The following is a 22,834-nucleotide window of genomic DNA, read 5'->3' as shown; positions in this document are numbered from 1 at the left end:
GTTTCTAAAACAAAAAACAAACAAACAAAGGGGAAAAAGCAAAACCCAGAAAACAAACAAACAAAGAAACAAACAAAACCCAACAAAAACAAAAAACCCCAAACTTATTTCCCAAGGTTGTGGCTAAGTTGCTTTACTGTCTTTCCTCCATTTCACCTCTTAATAAGGAGAAAGCTTAATCATTTGTTCTAACCTCCACACTTGCTCCTTGGTTATTTCTTTTCTTTCTTTCTTTTTTTTTTTTTAACTCTTTTTATTTAGGCAATGGGGTTAAGTGACTTGCCTAGGGTCACACAGCTAGTAAGTGTTATGTGCCTGAGGTTGAATTTGAACTCAGATCCTCCTGAATAAGATCCTCCTGAATCCAGGGTTGGTGCTCTATCCACTGTGCCACCTAGCTGCCCCCCTGCTCCTTCATTATTTCTTGCAGTTCAATGGGGCTGGAGGGTAGTACACATACATGAGGCAATGTAGGACAGAAGAACTCTAGATTTAGTATCAGGGGACCTGGGTCAGAATCCCAGTTCTCTGATCTTAGACAAGGTACTTCATCCCTGAGTTATGGTTTATTACTCTGTAAAAAGTAAATGGTTGAATGATACGATCTTTAGTTCCCTTCTGAATCTTTTGTATAATTTTGGGATTACACATTTTCTCAAAACCCCAGCCTATTCATTCATTTAACATGGATTTATTGAGTCCATAATAGGTGTCCTATACAATGTGGAATATAAAAAATAAGGTTTTTTCTCCCCTTAGGAATTTTACAGTCTAGTTGGGGAGACAAGATATACACATAAACCTGAAAACATTTCTATAACTGAAGTCTCTGATGAATGCCAAACTAAGTGGTACAGACAGTAGGTGCTTACATGAAGACAGAGGGATGACTGGAGGCTTGAGTGATTGGGAAAGGTTTTTAAAATCTTATTTTTATTGATATGCCTTCATTTCTCAATATATCCTCTCTCTCTCTCTCTCTCTCTCTCTCTCTCTCTCTCTCTCTCTCTCTCTCTCTCTCTCTCTCTCTCTCTCTCTCTCCTGAACCAGTGACATTCTCTGAAACAAAGATTTAAAGAGAGTGAGAGAAAGCAGTAAAGTTAAGCTCACCAATTACGTCTGATTATATGTAACACCCTACACTCATGGTTCATCCTTTGCCATCTTGGCACGCAAGGGAGGGCAGTGAAATTTCTCAACTCTTCTCTGGGCCAAGCTTGGTCATTAATAATTAAAGGATTGTTTCTTTTTTTTTTTTTCCATTTACATTATTGTAGTCATTGCACATATTGCTTTCCTGGTTCTTCTAATTCACTCAGCACTAGTCTTTCTATGTTTTTTTGAATTCCTCATGTTGATAGTTTCTTATGGCACAGTAATATTTCATTACATTCATGCATCACAATTTGTTTAACCATTCCCCAATTGGTGATTTACCTTGCTTCCAATTCTTTGCTACCACAAGAAGGGTTGCTAGAATAGTTTGGTTTATAGGGTACCCTCCTTAGGGATATACCCCACCAGTGGGATTTCCAGGTCAAAGAGTATATGGACATTTTAGTCACTATATTGTGATTATTATTGCATAATTCCAAATTTCTTTCCAAAATGGTTGTATTGATTCACAGATCCTCCAACAATGCACCAATGTTTCTATCTTCTCAAAACCTCTCCAACATTGACTACGCTTTCTTCTCTTTTTTAATTTTTCTTAATTTTATTCTCATCTTTATTAAACAGTTACAGATGAGCCAAAAGCATACCTATTTTATTTTATTTTTAATTTATGCAATAAAACAATAATTTCTATAACAGTATAATAAAAAAGATTATTGCACATGAAACTGCAAATCTATTATGTATAACTTGCTATTCCTTTTAAATATATAATAAAGTTACCATGTAGATTTTTTTTTCTTCCTTCAAACCCCACCCACTCACCCTAGAGATGGCCACCAGGAGACACAAATAGGTGTATATATGTAAAATTATTCTATACATACTTCTGTTTATCAGTTCTTTTTAAAAAATATCTTTCTTCATATGTCCTTTATCGTTAATTTGGGTATTTATAATAGTCAAAATGTTGTTGTTGTTATTTGTCTTTTGTTTTTGAAGAGGACTGGCATCAGGAAGGTGATGCCACCATTAGCAAGTGGACTGGATTTAAGTGAGGGAGGGCTGTGCAAAGTCACCAGCCTCACTTTCTCTTCTGGAGCCATCTGGGCCCAATGGCAAGATACAGATCAGGACAACTGGAGATGGCCCCTTATTTGCTCAAAGTCATTCTTTTTTTTGTGTGTGTGTGTGAAGCAATCAGGGTTAATAAGTGACTTGCCCAGGGTCACACAGCTAGTAACTGTCAAGAGGCCAAATTTGAATTCAGGTCCTCCTGACTCCAAGGCCAGAGCTCTATCCACTGCGCAACCTAGCTGCCCCTTAAAGTTGTTCTTGAAACAACATTGCTGTTATCGTATACAATGTTGTCTTGGTTCTGCTTGTTTCATACTTCATTATTTCATTCAAATCTTTCCATGTTTTTCTAAGATCATCAAGCTCATCATTTCTTACAGCACAGCAGTATTCCATCACAATCATATACCACAACTATGCTTTTAAGAATGGTTGGATCAATTCACAGCCCCACCAACAGCGTTTCGGTATTCCTTTCTAGGAAAGGTTTGCTGGATAAGGTGGGATTTAAGCTGGATCTTAAAGAATGGGTTGACCTCAGACAGATGTAAAAGGCATGCAAAGGGCAATAGTAGAGATAGGAATAAACTTGGCATATTCATGGGACAGTGTGATGGTACCAGCTGTTCAGAAGAAGAAAGTTCACACCAGGGAGCAGTGAGAAATGAGGCAAGAAAGTTAGATTTGAACCCTGTTGGGTGAGTCTTGAATGCTACTCTAAGGAATTTGGACTTGAAGGCTGTAGAGTGCCACTCAAGGCTTTTGAGTAGGAAAATGACATGACAGAAGTGTTTTAGGAAGATTGCTCTGGCATCAGAGGACAGGATGGAAGGGGGATCTAGGTCTCCTGGATCACTTCCTTCCTTTTCAGGCCCTTTGCTTTTCTCCTCCCTAAAGTGAATTGGGGGATACTGGCAGCAGAAAGTGACAGGGCTGGGCACATAGTCAATAAGTATTCATTTATTCATTTATTTTTGCTTTTTGGTGAGGCAATCGGGGTTAAGTGACTTGCTCAGGATCACATAGCTAGTAAGTGTTAAGTGTCTGAGGCTGGATTTGAACTCAGGTCCTCCTGACTCCAAGGCCAGAGCTCTATTCACTGTGCCACCTAGCTGCCCAGAATAAGTATTTATTAAGAGTCTACTATGTGTTACGCACTGTACTAAGTGCTGGGGATACAAAGAAAGGGAAAAAACAAAACAAAACAAAACAAAACACAGTACCTGTTCTCAGAAAGCTCACAGACTAATGAGGAGATAACATACAAACAATTATGTACAAACAAGATATATATAGGATAAATTGGATATAGTTAACAAGAGAGTGAGCACTAGCATGACAGGGGATCAGGGAAATGCTTCTTATAGAAGATGGGATTTTATCTGGGACTTGAAGGAAGCCAGGGAAGCCAGACAATAGTGGATGGTGTGCTAATAGCAATCATTTCATCATCCCTCGCCTAAGAACCAGCTCATCAGATATGACTTGCTGGAACTTTGGGGTATTAATATTCCTTCATGGTTATTTTTGGATCTTGTTTCCCCCTTGAGTAGTTGCTAGTTGACTAACTTGACTGAGTCAGCAATCACAAGTCTTCCCAGTAGACTCATTCCCCTAGCATGATTCTCATTGCATTTCAGCGGGCCTAGCTTTAAGTGCCTAGGTCCAGCTGTGGGGCTGGGAGTGGGTAGCTAGAAAGAAGCTGACCCTTTTGGCTGCATGAAGGGACAGGTGGGCTGAAAGCTGAGACTCTAAAACATGATCTTGAGCACGGGGAGGGAGGTGGCTCGATTACAGTCCCTCACGGCAAACAGCATGACTTGCTCACTTTATATAGCCTGGAAAGCTCTATATAAGACGGAAATGCCCGGGGCTAGAGAGAGAGACATTATTGTGACTGCTGCTGCGATCATCACTGCCACCCTTGTACTGTCAGAGTTTCTCTCAAAGACCAAAGCTCTGTCTGTGCTTTGCACACTTCCTAGCTTGTACTTCCAATTTCCTCAGACCCTCTAAATCTTTTGAGGGCTCTTGGGGAGAGTTTACTTTCTCCCACGGCCTGCTAGGATGCGTTACTCAGTGCCAACCACCTCTGCCCACCGCAGTCGCTATAATCAGCGGCGCCTACATGCAGAGCGATGTGTCCGATTTCCCAATGATGTCCTGTTTTTGGATCACATCCGACAGGGTGACCTGCGACAGGTAGGGCGCTTCATCCGGACTGGAAAAGTCTCCCTGGATACCATCTATCCCTCAGGTGAGCAAAAGAGGTTCCCCTCCTTCACATTTCTTTAAAAAGTGAGTTATTGTTTCAAGACTGATTCCTTTTGCTGCTTTTGTCTATTTTTGCAGTCTGCCATACCCCAGATAATCTAGAAGAGAATTTTAGAACCCTAAAGGAAGTGAAGGGACCTGAAGCTACATCTACAGAGGAAGACCTTTTAACTTGTTATAAACAAACTGGGGTGTGTGTGTGTGTGTGTGTGTGTGTGTGTGTGTGTGTGTGTGTGTGTGTGTGTGTGAGACACACAGAGAGAGAGAGAGAGAGAGAGAGAGAGAGAGAGAGAGAGAGAGAGAGACAGATAACAGGTGCTCAGAGAGTTCTGAAGAGGCAGAGTAGGAGGTAACAAATCTAGACTTGGATTAGGGAGGGATTGCTCTGGGAACCACCCTGACACTGATTAGAGGCTTAGCCTGGCTCATAGGAGCACCAATTTAGAACTGGAAAGGACCTCAGAGGTCAACTAATCCAATCTGCTCTTTTTATAGATGGGCAGACTGAGGTCTAGAGAGATGACTTACCCAAGATCACACAATTAATTCGTTGAAGAGTTGGTTTCTCCTAGGATAGACAGGAAGAAAACCACGTGGGGTAGGGAGTTTGCTCTCAGCCCCAGCTCCTTTTTTTCTAATCTTCATCTTTCCAATCAATTCATCTATTGACTTCCTTAATGTTTCTCTCCTCCAGGTCTGGCCGCCCTGCATGAAGCAGTACTTTCTGGGAACCTGGAATGTGTGAAGCTGCTTGTCAAGTATGGGGCTGACATCCACCAGCGGGATGAAACAGGATGGACTGCATTGCACATGGCCTGCAGTGATGGCTACCCAGATATTGCCAGGTGAGGGGCCCAGGCAGGGGTAGGGACTCAGCTCTCCTTTTGGCTGCCAGTGGCAGACCTGGGACATGGTAATCCAACCCAAGGGCATCCTTTGGAGGGAGGAGCAGGATCTCAAATTAAAACTCAAAGTCCAGCTTCCCTAGCCACAAGTCTCATTTACCCACTCCTAGGAAAAGAGTGGGACGACCTCTCAATGACAGAACACTATGAACTTAAAGCTAACTACAGGGGACCTTTAAAGCTCCAACCCTATTGGGGAAACTATTGAGAGAATTAAGGTCCTTGAGGACAAGGGCTACTTTTTATTTTATTTTTGACACTTAACAAATGCTTGAATTGAACCGAACTGAACTAAGGCCCAAAGAGGTCAAGGAGACACTGGTCGTAAGTGGCAGAGCTGGCATTTTAACTGTCCTTCCAAGTGCAAATCCAGCCCTCATCCCACCATCCGGTGGTAGACAGCAGGACATGAGGCTGTGTCCAGGGATTTGGACCACAGACCTCTTTCTTTCTAGAGAAAGCCAAACCTGTAGGCTTGTCCCACTCACCCCTAGGCCCCTGGGTGCCCCCACCCCTTTACCGTTTTCCTTCCCACCTTAGATACCTCATTTCCCTGGGGGCTCACATAGACGTCGCCAATGACGACGGTGACTTGCCCTCCGACCTCATCGACCCCGACTACACGGATCTGGTGGAGCTATTCAAAGGGGCCACGATGGACTGACTTGCTGCCCACCTCCCTATGCTGAGCCCTCATTGTCCTCACCACCTTGCCCCCTCCCCCTGGAGACCCTGGACTTGAAGCGGGGTTTGGCGGGGAGGAGCCAGAGCAGGAGTTGAGAAGTGTGCTGGGGAAGTTCTGCTGTTTATTAAGCTCTCTCTCACAGGGTGCCCCCTCCCCAAGCCCCGCCCCGCCCAGGGCAACCTGGCCCGAGGCCCCGCATGCACCGGGGGGTGCACTAGACTGTGCCGCTGCAGGTACCCCCCAACCGCAGCCCCCCGCCCCGGGCTTGGGCGTCCTCCCTGTGCGCACGCCTAAACCCTGGCGGGAGGGACCCCCGACGGGGAGGCCAAGGTCAAGGAGGTCCGGGGCCCCAAGGAGGCGGGGGGGGGGGAGCGGTGCTTGCGGACTCCCACTGGGGGCAGGGGGCTGCGAGCTCCCCCCGACCCTCCCCGCCCCGGGCCCCACTTTTCCGTGCTGCCCCGCCCGGAGCTTGGCTTTTCTACAGGACGTTTTCGTGTTTTGTTTTTTTCAATCGTTGAATAATTTTTACTTTTTCAATAAATGTGATTTCCACAGACCACTGTTGCCTCTTTGCTCCGCCCCGCTCTTCCTGTCTCCCGAGTCCCGGGAGCTGGGAAGGTGGCCGCCCACACCAGCAACCCAACTGCAGTTCCTTCGAGATTCTACCCTTCCGCTCTCTGCCCCCAGGGGTCCGGGATGCAGGGGGAGGGGGGCGGAGCGTTTTGGGGGCGGGGCCTTCAGTTCCGACCACGCCCCCTCCAGCTAACCTCTGGGCCGAGGTTACTGTGGGGGCTACTGGTAGAGAGGCCCGCCCGGGCCAAACAATCACATGGGGGCTCTCCCCCCATCCTGCGCCTGCGCGGCCCCTCTGTCTCGTCACTTCCGGCCCGGGCCTCCCAGCTGGAAGCGGCTGCGGCGGTGGCGGTGTCTGAAACTGGGCGAGGTGAGGCGCCAGGGGGCGGCTAGGGGCCCGGGGCTGGGGGGCGGGACTGGGCTCGCGCCGGAAACCTGTGGGGATCGCCCCGCCCCTGACGCGGCCTGGGCCACGCCTCCTCCCTTTCTCCCCACCCCCTTATGTCACGATACGACCCCCCTCCGCATTGTCGCGACGCGACCGGCACGTCACGTCGGGAGGTGGGCCCGCCCCCTCCCACTGGAGGAGTCCTACCCCGTGACCTACACGAGTGTACCTGTCATGTTGTATAACCCCCTTACTGGGGGAGACGGGACCCCCACCCTGGGACGAGATAGTCATGTCGCGACTCCAGGGCATAGGCGATGTAGCGGGGTTTTCCAGAGTTTGGGTCGAGGGCCAGGAGTAGGACTGCCTCACTACAAGTTGGTGTGTGGAAGGGAATAGATGTACCTGGGGATCCTTTCCATTTGGTTGTCCCCTTCCCCCAGCCAGGTGTTAGGACCCTCTGCTGTCCACAGGAAATATCACCGGTTCCCTCCTCTTGCTGATGTAGAAGAGGGAGCCGGCCGGACCCAGGTTTTTCTCCCTGTCGGAGAGGTGCTAACTTCACACTTAGCTACTGCTGGGCTTTTCAGAATAGTGCAAAAGGGTGTGGAGAGGGTCGGCCTGACTTTCAGGGTAGAATAGGAAACTTGCCCGCAATAGCAGGTAATCCCTGAAGCCTGGGAGTGGGTTTCTCTTGAAAGCAGGTGCCTCCCAACTCCTTTGAGCCAGAAGAGCCTCCTCTTGTACTTGTCTTGTGGTATTATTGTATATTCATTGAGGAAGGAGGAAGAGCTACCAAATATGAATCTGGGACCAGTCTGATCTTAGAAGGGACCTTAGAAAAATCATGTAGACCAAATCCTTTTTTTACAGATGAGGAAAATAAGGGTCTAGTGACTTTGCTGAGAGTGCACATAATAAGTAGGGAATGGAATTGGACCCAGAAGTCAGCTTTAGTCCAATGGTTTTTTGTTTTTTTGGTTTTGCTGTGGGCAAACCCTGCTTTATCTGCTGTTATATGGTTTCTGTTGCCATGGTCACCAGGTAGTTTAACAAGTATGCCCTTTAAACTTCCTCATACTAAGGGAGATTTATCAGTGCCAGGTTGGTGATAGAGCTGAAATTGGAACTCCTAGTATTTAGTTGTTAAGATACCCTATTGGACTGTCACCCTTCCTCTCCCTTGGTGGCAGGAAGCAGCAACAAGGGGTTGAGAAATTTTCGAGTTTTACCTTTGGATCTCCAAGTGACTCCGAATTCAGCATCAACTTTCTGATAAAGTTAAGAGCTCTGTTGTTGCTGGAGTCTGAAGATTACCTTCTAGATTTAATCTGACTAGTTTAAACTGGAATGTTCAGAGGGCTGGAAACAGAATGATTTTATACATGTTTATTTCATATTACAAACCTTAAATCATATCAATATATATGAAAACTATATATTATATTTAATTATATAAATATGTATATGATAACTATATATGTATAGTTATATATATGATTTAAGGTTTGTAGTGTAACTTGTATACATTACTTCATTTGATGATAATAGCTAGTGTTTTATCATTTTCAAAGGGATGTTTACTCATTCAGTCCTCACAACAACCCTGGGAGGCAGGTGCTGTTATTATTTCCATTTTACAGATGAGGAAACTGAGGCAGGTAGGCGGTTAAGTGACTTGCCTAGGGTCACATAGCTGTCTGAGGCAGGATTTGTATTCAGGGCTATTTGGACACTTGTAAGTCCTTTGATCTGTCCTCCACCAACTACTCACCTATTTGATGCTCACAACAACTTTGTGAGGTAAGTAACTAAAGATATTATCCATTTTACATTGAGGAACCTGATATCTAGAGAGATTAAATGATCAGGAGAAGATACAGGCACGGGATTCAAATCTATATCTCTCCAGTCTTTGGGGCCTGCTTTCTTTCCATTACACCACTGCTGCATTCTACTTACTGAATATGAGAATCAAAGCATGAATTATTTGGGTGGGAATCAGGAAGCATTGATTCTACTTCCAGGGCTACCACTTGTCTGTCTTCTGCAAAACAGAAGATCCTTATTTTATCCTTAGAAAGCATTTTTGAACATGATTCAAGTTACTTGGATTTATCTCCCTGTTGTGACCTTACTCACTGTAGGATCTTGAAAATACTGCTTAATTACTTTGTACTTGGTTCTCCAGTAAAGTGGGAATGGACCAAATTTGCTTCTTTCTTTCTTAGGAGGTCTTGAGGTTATGAAAATATATATGAAGGCCTTTGAATATTTCAGTTCAAAAAACATTGCCAAGTTTCTACCAGGTGTAGGGCACTTTGCTAGATGCCAGGAGATTTAAAAAAAAGAAATCAAACATAGCTCTTGAGCTCAAGAAGATTATAGTTTAGTAAGGGAGACGAGATGTGTATTCAAATAACTATAATGCAAATTAACATGGGTTAGTGTACAGGAGAAATCCTTATTTAGTTCTAAGAATAGTTTGAGGAGGGAAAGGTCGTTCTGTCTAGGGGGATCAGGGAAAGATTCTTGGAAGGAGTGGGACTTGAAACAGATTTCAGTGGGAAGGTATTAATGGGAAAGAGAGTCCGTTTCAGGTATCAGGAACAGGATGTGGTGTGAGCCAAGATAGACAAGAGCAGAAAGAGAATAGAGGCTTCTGAGTACTTCATTTTATCTGGAGCTTAGAGTTTGTGAAGGAGGGTAGTGTTGATAAGGCAGCAAAGGTATTTTGGATTCATCATGGAGAGCTTTGATTACTGGGCAAATTTTATTCTGATAGCAAAAGGCAAAAACCACTGAAAGTATTGGAGCAAGGAGTGATGTGATCAGAGTAGGAGTACTTTAGGAAAGTTAAGTGGGCAGCAAGGTCATAGATGCTTGGGAGAGAGGATGACAGGAAAACCTATTGGGAAGCTCCCATACAGGTTCATAAATTTAAGGTTGGAAAAGACCTCGAGGTCATCTAGTGCAACCCCTTCCTTTTATACATGAGGAAACTGAGGTCCAGAGAGCTTAAGTGAATTGTCCAGGGTCACACAGAGAGTAAGTTTAAGAGGTGGGATTACGGAGGTGTGGATGAAAGGTAATAAAGGGCCTGAACTTGGATGGTAGCAGTAGGAATGAAAATAGATTTGAAAAATATTTCAATATTCAAATATTTCAGAGGTGGAACTGATAGGACTGTTTTGATGGTGAAGTAAAGAGAAAAGGCTTAGGACTTGGGTGTCTGTAGAATGTAAGCTAATTGAAGGCAGGGATTATTTTTGTCTTTGTGTCCTTGCGTATGTGATGAGTGCTTTAAAGTGTTTGTTGAACTGAACCAAGAAGATGGTGGTACCATTAAAAGAAAGAAGTTAGGAAGGAAATTAAGTTTAGGAGGGAAAATAATGGGCTTGTTTTTGAATATCATGAGTTTGAAATGTGGCTGGATATAAGTTGTAGATAGATATCTAGTAGCAGCTGGAATTTTAGGATTGAAACCCTGGGGAAAGTATTAAATAAATTCTTTTTACATCTGGACTGGTATAACATCTCTGGCACAAGAGATCAAATTACCCAGTCTCTACATAGTCACACTGATGTAGGTGAGTCTCAGTGCCTAAAGACCTGAAGAGTACTATAAAAAAGAGACACTGAAGGGTCAAGCTGTGGAACGATAGGTAGAGGCTTCTTCTAGCAGTTTTTTTGTTGTTGTTTCTTAAAGATGTGGCCGTATACAAGCCATGTAATTCTCTGAACCTTCAATTTTTAAAAAATTTTCTTTTTTATTGTCTAATTATCCAGCATTTCAATATACAAGGAATAAGGAAGAATAAGGATTGTATAAGAAACAACTTGTGTACAGTTTATTTTTAAAATAATTATTTATGAAATTGAATAAAGTAGTAACAAAACTCTTCTATTCATTTCCGTTTCTGCATTTTTTTATTTTTAAAAGTTTTATTAGTTCTCTTTTTGAAATATTTTAAAATGTTGTGTGCTAAGTACTGGGGATTCAAACACAAAGTGAAAAATACTGCCCTTATGGAGCTTATAGTTGTCTATGGAAGAACATGATTGAAAGCTTTCTTTTAGGAAGATTAATCTGATAGTAGTATTCAGGATGAATTGAGAGGATGGCTGAGGCACTAGACAGAGGGACTTGGGAAACTGTTGCAAAAGTCTAAGTTAAAGCTTCATAAGATCAGAAATGCTAAGAGTGGGAGGGCTCTTAGAGATCATCTAGTACCACCCCTGATTTTTACAGATGAGTAGACTGAGTGATAGGGGCCTGGACTGAGGTGGTAGGAGTAAGAATAAGCCAGGAGACTAAGGGTAAAGGTAATGTTGAAGGGAAGATTCATAGGGCTTGATGAAGAATGGATGTAGAGGGCAAGGGAGAGGGGGAAAAAATAGCAACATGGTTTTGAATCTGGGTAACTAGGAGAATGGTGGTGCCATAGTGGAACTGGTTTGGGAAAGAGGCAAATTTAGACATGTCATTTTATACCTTTTTGTTTTGTTAAAAAACAATTTTTTTAAGTGAACAAAGATCTACTTTTCCTCCCCCCAAATGCGTAGTCAAGCAAAATAAATTCCTGCATTGCCCATGTTCAAAAAATTTAAGTCTCATTCTGCAGGCTGAGTTCATCCCCTTTCTGTCAGGTAGTGGGCTTCATCATGGATCCCTCTGGAACCATAATTTATCATCCCATTGATCAGATTCTTAAGGCGGAATTGTTTGTTTTTATAGTGTTGTTGTTATTGTATAAATTACTTTCCTTGTTCTGCTTACTTCACTCTATTTCAGTTCATATAAACCTTCCTTGGTTTGTCCAAAACTGTCTTTGGCAAATAGTATTCCATTATACTCATATACTATTATTTGTTCAGCCATTCCATAATTGATGGGCAGCCCTTAGTTTCTAGTTCTATCACAAAAAGAGCTACTGTAATTATTTTTGTACCTATAGGTCTCTTTTTCCTTCTTTGCTTTTTTTTGGGGGTATAGGTATAGTAAGTGTTAACCCTGAGCAAAAGGTTACGAACAGTTTATCAATTTGGAGTTCTAAGTTACTTTCCAGAACACAGCAATTCACAGCTCAATCAATGTGCCTGTTTTCTTTTAGCTCCTCTAACATTTGTCATTTTCCTTTTTACACATATCAGTTTTGGAAAGATGGCACCAAATTCAGTGCCTTATTGCAGATGGAAATATCCGCTAGGCAGTTGACAGCATGGTACTGTATAAAAATTTTGGAGCTATCTTCATAGAATTGATATTTGAAACAGTGGGAGTGTTATGACATTTGTGAAAAGGAAAACATAATTTATCTTATCCTGTTTTGGTTTTCTCTCCTACATATGATACTAACTAGTTAGAGATGCCTGTCTGTGTCCTGAGAAAGCCCAGTGAGTGATTCTGAAGAAAGTAAGAGAGTTTGTCTTGGGTACTAAGCTCTGGAACACTGAGACCAGTTGAGTTGTGGCTCTGGATAGTAAAAGTAAAAGAGTATTAGAAATGATTTATTCCAGTGCCGTGATTGAAATCTGGGGCTTTCATGCCCCTTAACAATGAGTTTTTATAAATTAAGCAGGCTGGGAAGATTTTTTTTCCTTCCTAGTAGTTTTTAGCCTGGAGTAGGGGTTGAGGCTCACAGAATTATTACAGAATGTCCATATCAATCAGTCAAAAAGCATTTATTACTGTTTTATAACAGGCATAGTTCTAAGCAGTAGGGATAAAAGATAATGTGAAAATAACCCCTTCCCTCAAGAAACTTAAATTCCAGTTCCAGTTATATATTTTTTCAGTTGGTTAATGTAGTATAATTTCTATTGTAGGGGTCTTTGAAATTTTATCTTAAAAAGGTATCATCATATTTAGTGAATTTTTGTGCCTCTTTTTCTGTTTGTCCAATTCTGCTTTTTAAGGCATTCTTCTCCTCATTGGCTTTTTGTACCTCTTTTACCATTTGACCTAGTCTGTTTTTTAAGGTTCTTTTTTTTTAGTATTTGTTTGTATCTCCTTTGCCAAGATGTTGACTTGTTTTTTCATTATTTTCTTGCATCACTATCATTTCTCTTCCCAATTTTTCCTCTACCTCTTTTATTTGATTTTCAAAATCCTTTTTGAGCTCTTCCATGGCCTGAGACCAATCAGTCATATTTTTCTTGAAGGCTTTGAATGTAAAGGAGCTTTGACTTTGTTATCTTCTTCTGAGAATGTGTTTTGATCTTCCTTATCACCATAGTAACTATATGGTCAGAATTTTTTTCTGCTTTTTGCTCATTTTCCCAGCTTGACTTTTAACTCTTTCTAAAAGTAGGGCGCTGCTTTCAGTTTGGAGGGGGCACTGTCCTGAGCTTCAGGGGTTTTTCTGCAGCTGTTTTCAGAGATTCTTCTAGGGGCCTGTAAGTTTTCAGTTCTTCCAAGGTAGAATGATCTAAGGAGAGGTGTATTTACTACTCTCCTGCCTGTACTCTGGTCTGTCAGTGACCACAAGGACTCTTTTCTGTCCTGGAACTGTGACAAGGGTCCTTGCTCCATTATGGCCATAAACTCTGGTGGGCTAGTTTGTGCTCCTCCTTGCCCTGAGACTGCCACCCAGGGCTGCAATCCAAATCTGAATATGGGCAAAGCAACAGAGTCCTGCCTCAGTGCCAGCAAAGAGACTCCTGTAATCTCCTTCTGACCAGTTGTTTGACCCCTTTACCATCTGTAGGCCCAGAGCTCTGGAAGCAGCTGCTGTTAGTGCTGATTCAGTGACTCCCAAGGCCTGATTTGCTGGGGCCATGGCCTGTGCTGGACTGTGCTCCACTTTCACCTAGATGTGACAGACCTTTCCTGCTGACCTTCTAAATTGTCTTTGGCTGGAAAATTATTTCACTCCATCCTTTTATAGGTTCTGCTGCTCTTGGAATGGTTTTATGGTATTATTTAAAGGTGTTTGAGGGGTTTTGGGGGAAGAGCTCAGGAGAGTTGACTGCCTTTTCTCTGACATCTTGTCTCCACCCATTATCATACTTTAAAATGTTGAGAACCGCTGTTCCAGTGCTTCTCATTCATTCCTTGTTTACCTGTGACTAAATTTCCATGATTGGAGTCAGTGTCAAGTTGTAGGGAAATCCATTGGGTCAGGGAACCGTTTTTTATCCTTTAAGTCTTTAACTCATTTTTAATAGAAATGTTTCTTCAACTGTGGTAGGTTGAACTCCTTAAAGGAACCACTGGTTAAGGGAAAAGAAAAGATTTAGTGTTGGATTTCTTAACTAGAGATCCATGGATAGATACCAGGGGGTCATGAATTTGGATCTTTATTTTTCTTTATCTTTATTTTCACTAACCTTTTGATTCCTTTGTAATCCTATGCATTTTATGCTTTTAAAAATAATGTTCTAAGAAGGGGCCATAGGCTTCACCAGACTGCCAAAGGGACCACCCCAACAAATAAGGGTGAGAACTCCTGACTTAATGGAACAATAACATATAAAGATGGCTCTTAGTGTCTTCTGTAGTCTGGAGTCATCAGATGGGAGAAGCCTATAGAGGTTGAGGAGTTATCACAGCACTAGGTATTAAAAAGGCTAGAACCCAGTAAGTAGGATCAGGGAGAGATCCCAGGAAAGGTATCTAGAACTCTTGTTTTAGAAAGATATCCTGGTAAGAGACTCATTGAAAGCTAGGTCAGTGAAGAGTTCTTGTTTTTATCAGGAGACCAGAAAGGAGTGTAAGTAAATGCTTTCTTCATCAAAAATGCTTTCTTCTTCATTTTTAAGTACTCATTGAGTACCCAACACTAGGGATGGAATGAGAATTTACATTAAAAGTAGAACACAGCCTTGGTACTTCAGTTTGTGGGTTTAAAAAAAATCTGAATTTAATGAATAGCAAAGCCCTCACTAAATAGAACAGAAAAAGATTGAATGTGAAAACACGAATTTCCATTAGAGCTTGCTTTTTTACCCCCTAAATATATAATAAACTATATTACTTTCAGAGCTGTCCTGTTTGTCTGTGTTTTCCTTCTGAACTTTGAGAAACTTGTGTTTTGAATGGGAGGGTAATACACATGAGATGGTATGTGGGCATTTAAGAGGGTCATTGACAAACTAGACGGAGATAAACGGAGTGGTAAGGGGACTCAAAAGCATATCATATTGAAGGAACTGAGATTTTTAGCCTGGAGAAATGAAAACTTGGAATGTGATTACTGTTTTAAGACATTTGATGGGCTGCCATGTGGAAGGAGAATTAAATTTATTCTGTATGGTTCCAGAAAGTAAAACTAAGAATAGTAACAAGGTAGAAGTTACGGAGAGGAAGATTTCAGCTTTATATCCAGAGGAAAAACCTCCTAACAAGTACAGCTTTCTGAAAGTGGAATGATTTGCTTTGTGAAGTAATACATTCTCTATCATTGGCAGTGCTCAATTAAAGACGTCAACTTTGTATTTGGACTAGATGACCTATATGGGGTGAGAGATTGAACTAGATGACCTTTCAGGTCCCTTCTAACTCTACAATTCCTTGAATAAATATGCTGAATTGTGTGATTTATTCTTATAAATTCAGCGAAAGGAGTTTCTTGATCCCTACTTCTTTCTAATGCCTCTATTCAAATTTTTTTCTGACCTTGCCTAATTTTTCTCATGTCCTTAGGTTTATGTTTGTATGATAGTTTGGTTTAATGTAAATTTGAAAGCTGGGTAGTCACAGTGCCTGGGTGGGGAAAGCCCACATCTGCTTTCTGCCCTTGGTATAGCCTTTCAGATACTAACAGTTTTATTTTAAATAAATTTTTGTTGATACTTTTTGTTTTACATCACCTTCATTTCCTAATATTCCCTTCTCTCTTCCCTACCCAGAGAGCCATACCTTAAAAAAAGAATAAAAAAGAAAGAAAAACAGTTTAGAAAAAATAATCGACACAGTCAAGTTTGACAGTGTATGCAGCGTTCCATCTCTGTAACTCTCTTTCTCTGCAGAGAGGAAGCTACATTCTCCTATCTTTTGCTTGTGTTCAAGCTTGTTCATTATAATTACTCAGTGTTCAGTTTTGATTTGGTGGGGGGTGGGGGTGGAGTTGTTATTCTTTCTGTTTACATTGTTATAGTCATTGTGCATATTATTTTCCTGACTCTTGCTTACTTCACTTTGCATCAGTCCATATAAGCCTTCCCATGCCTTGAAAACAAGTCTGTTCTCATTGCTTCTTACAATCCATTGCAAAATAGGGTTAATAAATATTCAGTCACATTTATGTACCACAATTTGTTCAGCCATTCCCTGATTGATGGTCATTGACTTTGCTTCTGGTAAAAAAAAATGCTTCTGTAAAAATGTTTTAGTGTGTATTGGAACTTTCTTCCTAACTTTGACCTTCTTGGGATATATGCCTATGTACAAATACACACACAAGTGTGATTTCCCCTCCAGAGATGTCCAAAGATAGAAAAAGAAGTGAAGTTCTCACTCTTTACTCCTTTTTCTCTCGTCATTCCTTGCCCCTCTGCTAGTGAACTCTTCAAGGGCAGGCTAGATCATGCTTGTCTGTGTCCCAAGTGGAGTATCAAAACGGGGGCATTGATGGCACTAGTCCTTGTTTACCCTGGGTGCCATCCTCTGGGGTACATCTTTCTTAGGTTGTCATCTTAGATGATATTCAGTCAGCTTACTCCTTCCTCTGCCTTCCCTCTGTCACCAGTATAGTACTTTTCTCTGTCTGGCTAATTTGAGGTCTTCCAACTAAAAATAGCCATTCCCCCTGGGCTATGGAAATCCCCAGAGCAAAAGGTAGCTACTGGTCAGTGACAGGATCCCACTACATTGTTGTAATCTTACTTGCCCCCTCCCCCTTCTATTTTACCCTGATAGAAGCCCAGTGGGGCCTGTTTCTCTGAGTTGAAGTCACCCAGGCCCAAATGAATGAAGTCTTAAACTACATAAAAAATTGGCAGAAAGTTGTCAGTGATCTTTGAAAGACTGTGGAGAATGAGAGTTATTGGAGAGGAACAGATGTAATTTTTTTTAAAAAAGAAAATAGTCTGTGGACCATAAGCTAGTGCGTTTGACTTCAATTCCTGGCAAAATTCTAGAACATGTTAAAGGGATAGTTAGTAAATTTCTAGAAGAAGAAACACTGATCAAAATGAGTCAGCATGGTTTCATCATCTGCTGTAGTAACCTTATTATTATTATTTTTGATTGGATTGGTAGATCAGCAGAATGCTTTACGAAAGGTATTGACAGGGGCAGCTAGGTGGCACAGTGGATAGAGCACTGGCCCTGAAGTCAGGAGGACCTGCCTCAGACTGAACACTTGACACTAGCTGTGTGACCCTGGCAAGTCGCTTAACCCCAATTGCCTTTAAAAAAAAAAAGGTATTGACAAAATCGTGCTTTTATGGAAGAGATAGAAGTAGGATAGATTAGTGGTGTCTAACTCAAATAGAAACGGGCTACTAAACTCTACATAAAGATCCCTGTGGACTGTATACTGACATAGAAAACCATATATTAATATTGTCTGTGTTTTATTGTATTTTAATTTATTTTGGTATTTTCCAGTTTGGTTAGCACCAAGTTCAGGGATGTTGTGGGTTGTGTGTTTGACCCCTCTGGGCTAGATGATAATACAATTAAGTGGATTCAGGTGGTTGAATGGCCAGATCCAAAGTGTCATTTTTAATGCTTCCATGTTATCTTGGAAGGAAGTCTCTGGTGGAGTGCTTAGGGATCTACATAGGGCAAAACTTTCTAACAAATAAAGCTATCTGAAATGGAATGAGCTGCCTTGGGAGATAGTGGATTCTTCTTCACTGGAGGTCTTCAAGCAAAGGCTTGATGATACCTGCTGGGTGTGTTGTAGAGGGCATTGTTCAATTAGAGATTGGATTAGATTGACCTCTGCTCTCTGTTCTAATTCCAAGATTCTGTGTTTGTGTCTGATTTTCCTTTTCTAAAAGGGAAGGGAAGGGTGGGAAGGAGAACATAGTTCACCTTGTTCAGCAGGTGTTTCTAGAGTACTTCTTTCTCTTCTCATGTTTTACTACTAATAATATTCTCTTTAAATGCATCCATCTTTTGTACTGCTCCTCCAACCTTGGATCTTTCACTGACTTTTTGTTTTTGTTTTTTTTACTGCTTTGCAGACTAGATTCTAGTTCCTTCCCTATTTCAGAAAGAGCTGAACACTGATCCTTTCCCCAGGTTATTCGGCTCCCTGGTCAGGACCCAACGCTTGCTGTTTACATTGCCCTTACTAACAATGCGGACAGAAATGCCAAGAAGGGAAGCAAGGTCTCCAGCATCACACTAACTCACCTTATTATTGCTTTAGGCTACTGCTAGAAGGAGGCAGTTAACCTGCATTGACACTTGGTTTTCCTTCTCTAGCAATTGCCCTTCCAGAGCTTCCCAACAGCAGACTGAAGCCAAGAAGGAGACCCAGGCATTTGAGTTGAGTGATTAGACCAGACACCCCCAGCTATGACCAGGTGAGACTTGTGTCATCTCCGCCACAGATTACCCTGTGGTCTTTCTGGATTATAAGTCTTCTTGCCCATGGTGGGAGGTGGCCCCCAAACCCTGCCCTTTTCCCCAGACACTTACACACAGGTGTTTGTCCCCAGTTCCCCTGTCTCTAGAGTTGTCTACAATGGCAAAAGGAATAGTAGCCCCCGGTCTCCAAGCAACAGCAGTGAGATCTTCACCCCGGCCCACGAGGAGAACGTTCGCTTCATTTATGAAGGTGAGTAATCTGACGCCTGTCTCAGGGTCCCCACCCTTGTGTGACTTTGTGACTTTTCTTTGTAAACCCTCTTCCTAACTGTTCAGTGCCTTCTAGTTCTAAAGAACAGCCTCCTGCAAAGGAGATTTTCTCTCCTTTTGTCCCCTCTTCTGTAAGGAGATCCCCTCAACATTGGAGTTACTCAGATTCTATGATGGACCTCTTATGTGCAAAGGCCTGAATTAGTTGCTGTGAGAGGATGCTAAAGAATGAACCAGAATCTGTTCACATCCACTCAGATACTTACTGACTGTGTAGCCCTAGGTGAATCATTTAACCTCTGTCTGCCTCAGTTTCATATAAAGTGGGGTTAATAATAGCACCTCCCTCCAAGAGTTGTGAGGAGAAAATAAAATCATGTTTGTAAAGCACTTGGCAAACCTTAAAGCACTGTAAAGGTGTTAGTTATTACTAAAGTGCCAAGGCACCAGAGTTACACTCTAGGTGTTAGTTTCCTTATCTGTGAAATGAAGAGATCAGACTAGGTGATCTCTGGGGTTCCCCATTATTTTTATATTCTGTGATCCTATGATATGGTTACTACCTTCAAATAGCTTACATCTAGCTAGGGAGACAGGAAACACAAGTACAACCTATAAAACATGGCAACGAGTACAGATCAATATCCTGAAAACAAAGTACATCACGGTTGAGAAGGCACAGTGAAGGATTCATTTTAGTGCCTTCCTTCAGAAGGGCTTCCTGGAAGAGGTGGGTTTTGAGAGAGATTGATTCATGGGCAGGAGGCAGTAAAAGGAGCTTTCCCTGACTTGTAATTTTAACTATTGTGACCAAGTATGTGTCAAATCTAGATAATCAGACCCCAAAGATTCATACTGCTGTCATCTTGAGCCTTGGTCCCTAACTTCTTGTTTCCCTTCCTGTGCAGCATGGCAGTGTGTGGAACGAGACCTCCGGAACCAGATGTCTGGCAGCGAGCGTGGCCTGGTGGAGGAGTATGTGGAAAAGGTCCCTAACCCCAGCCTGAAGAGTGAGTGCCCCTGGAAGGACATGGGGAGGCTACTGAGTCCTAGCTTCCCTTCTGAACTCATGAGAGCATTGGCCACTTAGATGCAGGGCTAGGAAGGAAGTACTTGAGGAAGTGCTTGCTTCCTCTTTCAGAAATCTGGTTGAAGGAGACAGACTGAATCTTCCCACAGGGGCAGCTTGGAGACTGGTTTCATACAAAACTGGGATAGAATGGATCCTAAGGTTTCCTTAGGGAAGGTGGGATTAGACAAGGGATCTTCATCAGAAACTGACATTCAACTCCCTCTGCACCCAACAGCTTTCAAACCTTTTGACTTGAGTGACCTGAAACGCCGGAACACACAAGATGCCAAGAAGTCCTAAGGGCAGTGGCCTGGTTGCCCCCTTCCTCCCCATGGCCTCTGGAAGATTGAAAGTTGCAGAATTTATGTTGGTTTTTCTCCCTTTCCTCTGGGCCCATGTCCCTGGCAGGGCAAGTAAAGAGCCATGCTCATGTTGGGCCGAGTACCTGCAAGGATGGACTTGATTGGCACTCAAGGCCCTCCCTCCCCTCTTCCTCCTTCCTTTTTCTTTAGGGAGGTTCCAAGTTGTTGCTGTGATTTGGGGGACTTGGCCCCTGTCACCACCCATCCTCTCTTCCTGTACTCTAAACCTATATGTTTCTGGAGCTGCCTAGCTCTGTCTGCCCTCCAGGCAGCCTAGAGCCCTCATTTTCCCTCTTTGGCTTTTAGATGTCAAGGCAGCTGAGCATGGCAGTCCTCCCATCTCTCCCTTTACTTCTGAGATAAGGTGGAAGGAGCAAGGGACATATGGGGGGATCTGGGACCAGTGGGAGTTGGATCGAATTGGTTCTCTAAGATGGTGAGGTTAAGTAGTGGTAACTCCATCCTCCTACAACCTGGTTCCACTATAGACATCTGCTACTGCCTATGTCTTGGGCAGGCTGGGAAGTCTCCATTCTTCCTTTCCCAGATGTCCAACTGAGGTCCTTTCCCTGCTTTCCAAACCCTGTTGGCCCCAGCTCCCTCATGCCTGGGTAGCCCTCTAGGACCCATTCCCTACAGGGTTACCAGGCAGCCATGCCAAGTCTGTCCTAGACCAGCAGCCTCTCTCCTCAGGAGCCCCAGTGGCTGCTATTGTGCCCTGGTCTATCCTATTCCCAGCTGGTAGTTTTACCGAGAGGGTTACCAGTAGTTCCCTTTTTTCTTTTTGTTACAGTTCAAGAGCTGAGTTGTTTGCCATTACTCTGTAGCCTGAGGAGCTGTAAATAAAGATGGGGTTAGGCATTTGGAATGTGCCTCTGGCTGAGTTTGTAGCCCCCTCTGTAGCCAAGCTGGTCAGCCCTGATATTGTTTCAGATGCCCACTCAATACTAGGACCTTGGGTATCAGGCCATTTTTCCTTTTAGGCCTTGGGCTGGGCAGCCGGCATGAGACCTCAACAGGTGGTAGAAAGGATCTTTTGCAACTGTATCTTATTTCTCAAGAGTGCATTGTCTTTTTTAGGACTTTGGAGTTGATAAAAATGAAATTAGAGGCTATTGGCAAGATCATGAGAATCCAGATGTTGTGAGATGTCAGTGTCTATGATATATATGCTGAAAGAGTCTGTGCTTCCCAGCAGAGGAGTTATGAAATCTTTTCTGCTCCCACGATACTTATTGACTAGACTTTTCATTAGAAGGTACTGAATCTGGGATCGTCCTCTCTTGGTCAGTAGTGACCCCTGCTTTGGCTAAAACACTGGCAAGAATGGGGAAGGACTCCTTACAGTGGTACCAGCTTCACTATTAAACCCAATTTGGTTTCTGTGATTGTTTCATCCCCTCCTAACCCAGCCTGACCTCATTTAGTTTAGGAGAAAAATCTCCACTCCTTATGGGGTATGGTGCCACTGGAGAGGGAACAGTAACTTTCCTGTGTGTTTGGGCTGGACCTCAGAGATTTGCTGGAAGAGAACCAACAAAGTTCTAGTCAGAAAATCTGTCCCTTCTGACATCTTTTCTTTGACTTTAGTCGAGAAACCTGTGGCCGGGAAGCAGTACCCAATCTGAGGTTTGAGTCTTCAGATTGTCATTAGGTTGACCTAGAAACATCTCCTTCATTTTGGTCTGTCCAGACATGAAACATTCCTCCTGTCTCAGGCAATTGAATTCAAACAGGAATTCTCTCTGAAGATTTATTTCAGGAATGCCCTTTCCCGGAATAGTCTCCTCGGCCTTCAGTGGCATCTCAGGCAGTATCAATGCAGTCACCTTCCCCCAAGCTTAGGCTGACAGCTGGAGCTCTCTGTGTGCCCTGCCCAGAATCCCAGCTCCCACTCTGTGGCCACCCTTGCTGTCAGGCATGGCTAGCCGCAGGGAAGGGAGGGACTGAGAACATGGAGGGGGGAAATTTGGACTCCAGGCTGCCCTGGGGATATTGGGATCAGATGGTGACACAGTCTAAGAAAACTGGATTCTTAGAAGCTGGAATTAGTCTTTTGTACTTAATACTGATTATTGGGATCATAGAGCTGGAAAGGACTTTAGAGATCTTCTCATGAAATAGATGGGAAGCTGAGGCCCAGAGCAGGGAGGGAGGCAATGTATCCAAGATCATTGAATGAGTTAATGGCACAGTCAAGACTAGAACCCAGGCCTCTTGACTGCTAATCCAGCATCCTTTCTACTCACCGAGTAATTGTCAGATTGGTTTGGTTTCCTGACACCAGACTCTGGAGAACAGAGGCAACTGCAACCTGGAGGCCTCTCCTGACCATCAGCCTGGTACTCATGACAGCTCCTTTCCTGTCCATGGACAACACTGGATCCTCAGGGTTCCTTTTACTCACTTTCTCTGCTAAACTTTCACCAAGTCCTTTGAAGCACTTGGCAGCAATGAGACACAGTTTCTCCACTCCTGAACGTTTGACTGCTGTATACTGCCGAAGAATGTCCTAAACAAGGGATTGAATATTGTCAGTTCAAAGAATATGTTGATATTCCAACTCACTATGGTTAGAACTGACTTAATAGATGCTAAAAAGCAACAACTTCAGTTTAGGTAAT

The 22,834-nt window shown here is 43.0% G+C and overlaps 2 protein-coding genes across 2 annotated transcripts; both read left to right on the top strand.

The window, feature by feature from the left end:
• Positions 1 to 3,819: 3,819 nt before the first annotated feature.
• PPP1R27 (protein phosphatase 1 regulatory subunit 27) lies at positions 3,820 to 6,560 on the top strand. The gene is made up of 3 exons (XM_021000932.2): positions 3,820 to 4,450; positions 5,162 to 5,312; positions 5,913 to 6,560. The coding sequence occupies exons 1-3, from the start codon at positions 4,261 to 4,263 to the stop codon at positions 6,034 to 6,036; spliced, it is 465 nt and encodes a 154-aa protein (XP_020856591.1). The 5' UTR covers positions 3,820 to 4,260; the 3' UTR covers positions 6,037 to 6,560.
• A 308-nt stretch (positions 6,561 to 6,868) lies between these two features.
• Positions 6,869 to 21,078, top strand: MCRIP1 (MAPK regulated corepressor interacting protein 1). Its single transcript, XM_021000898.2, has 5 exons — positions 6,869 to 7,000; positions 18,402 to 18,502; positions 18,638 to 18,756; positions 19,685 to 19,786; positions 20,084 to 21,078. Exons 2-5 carry the CDS (start codon positions 18,495 to 18,497, stop codon positions 20,146 to 20,148), a joined length of 294 nt encoding a protein of 97 aa, XP_020856557.1. The 5' UTR covers positions 6,869 to 7,000; positions 18,402 to 18,494; the 3' UTR covers positions 20,149 to 21,078.
• The last annotated feature ends 1,756 nt before the right edge of the window (positions 21,079 to 22,834 follow it).

This window comes from Phascolarctos cinereus, unplaced genomic scaffold (genome assembly GCF_003287225.1).
Source record: "Phascolarctos cinereus isolate Bilbo 61053 unplaced genomic scaffold, phaCin_HiC Scaffold_5;HRSCAF=322, whole genome shotgun sequence".
Taxonomy (NCBI): Eukaryota; Metazoa; Chordata; class Mammalia; order Diprotodontia; family Phascolarctidae; genus Phascolarctos; species Phascolarctos cinereus.
This window is presented reverse-complemented; position numbering and strand designations above follow the sequence as displayed.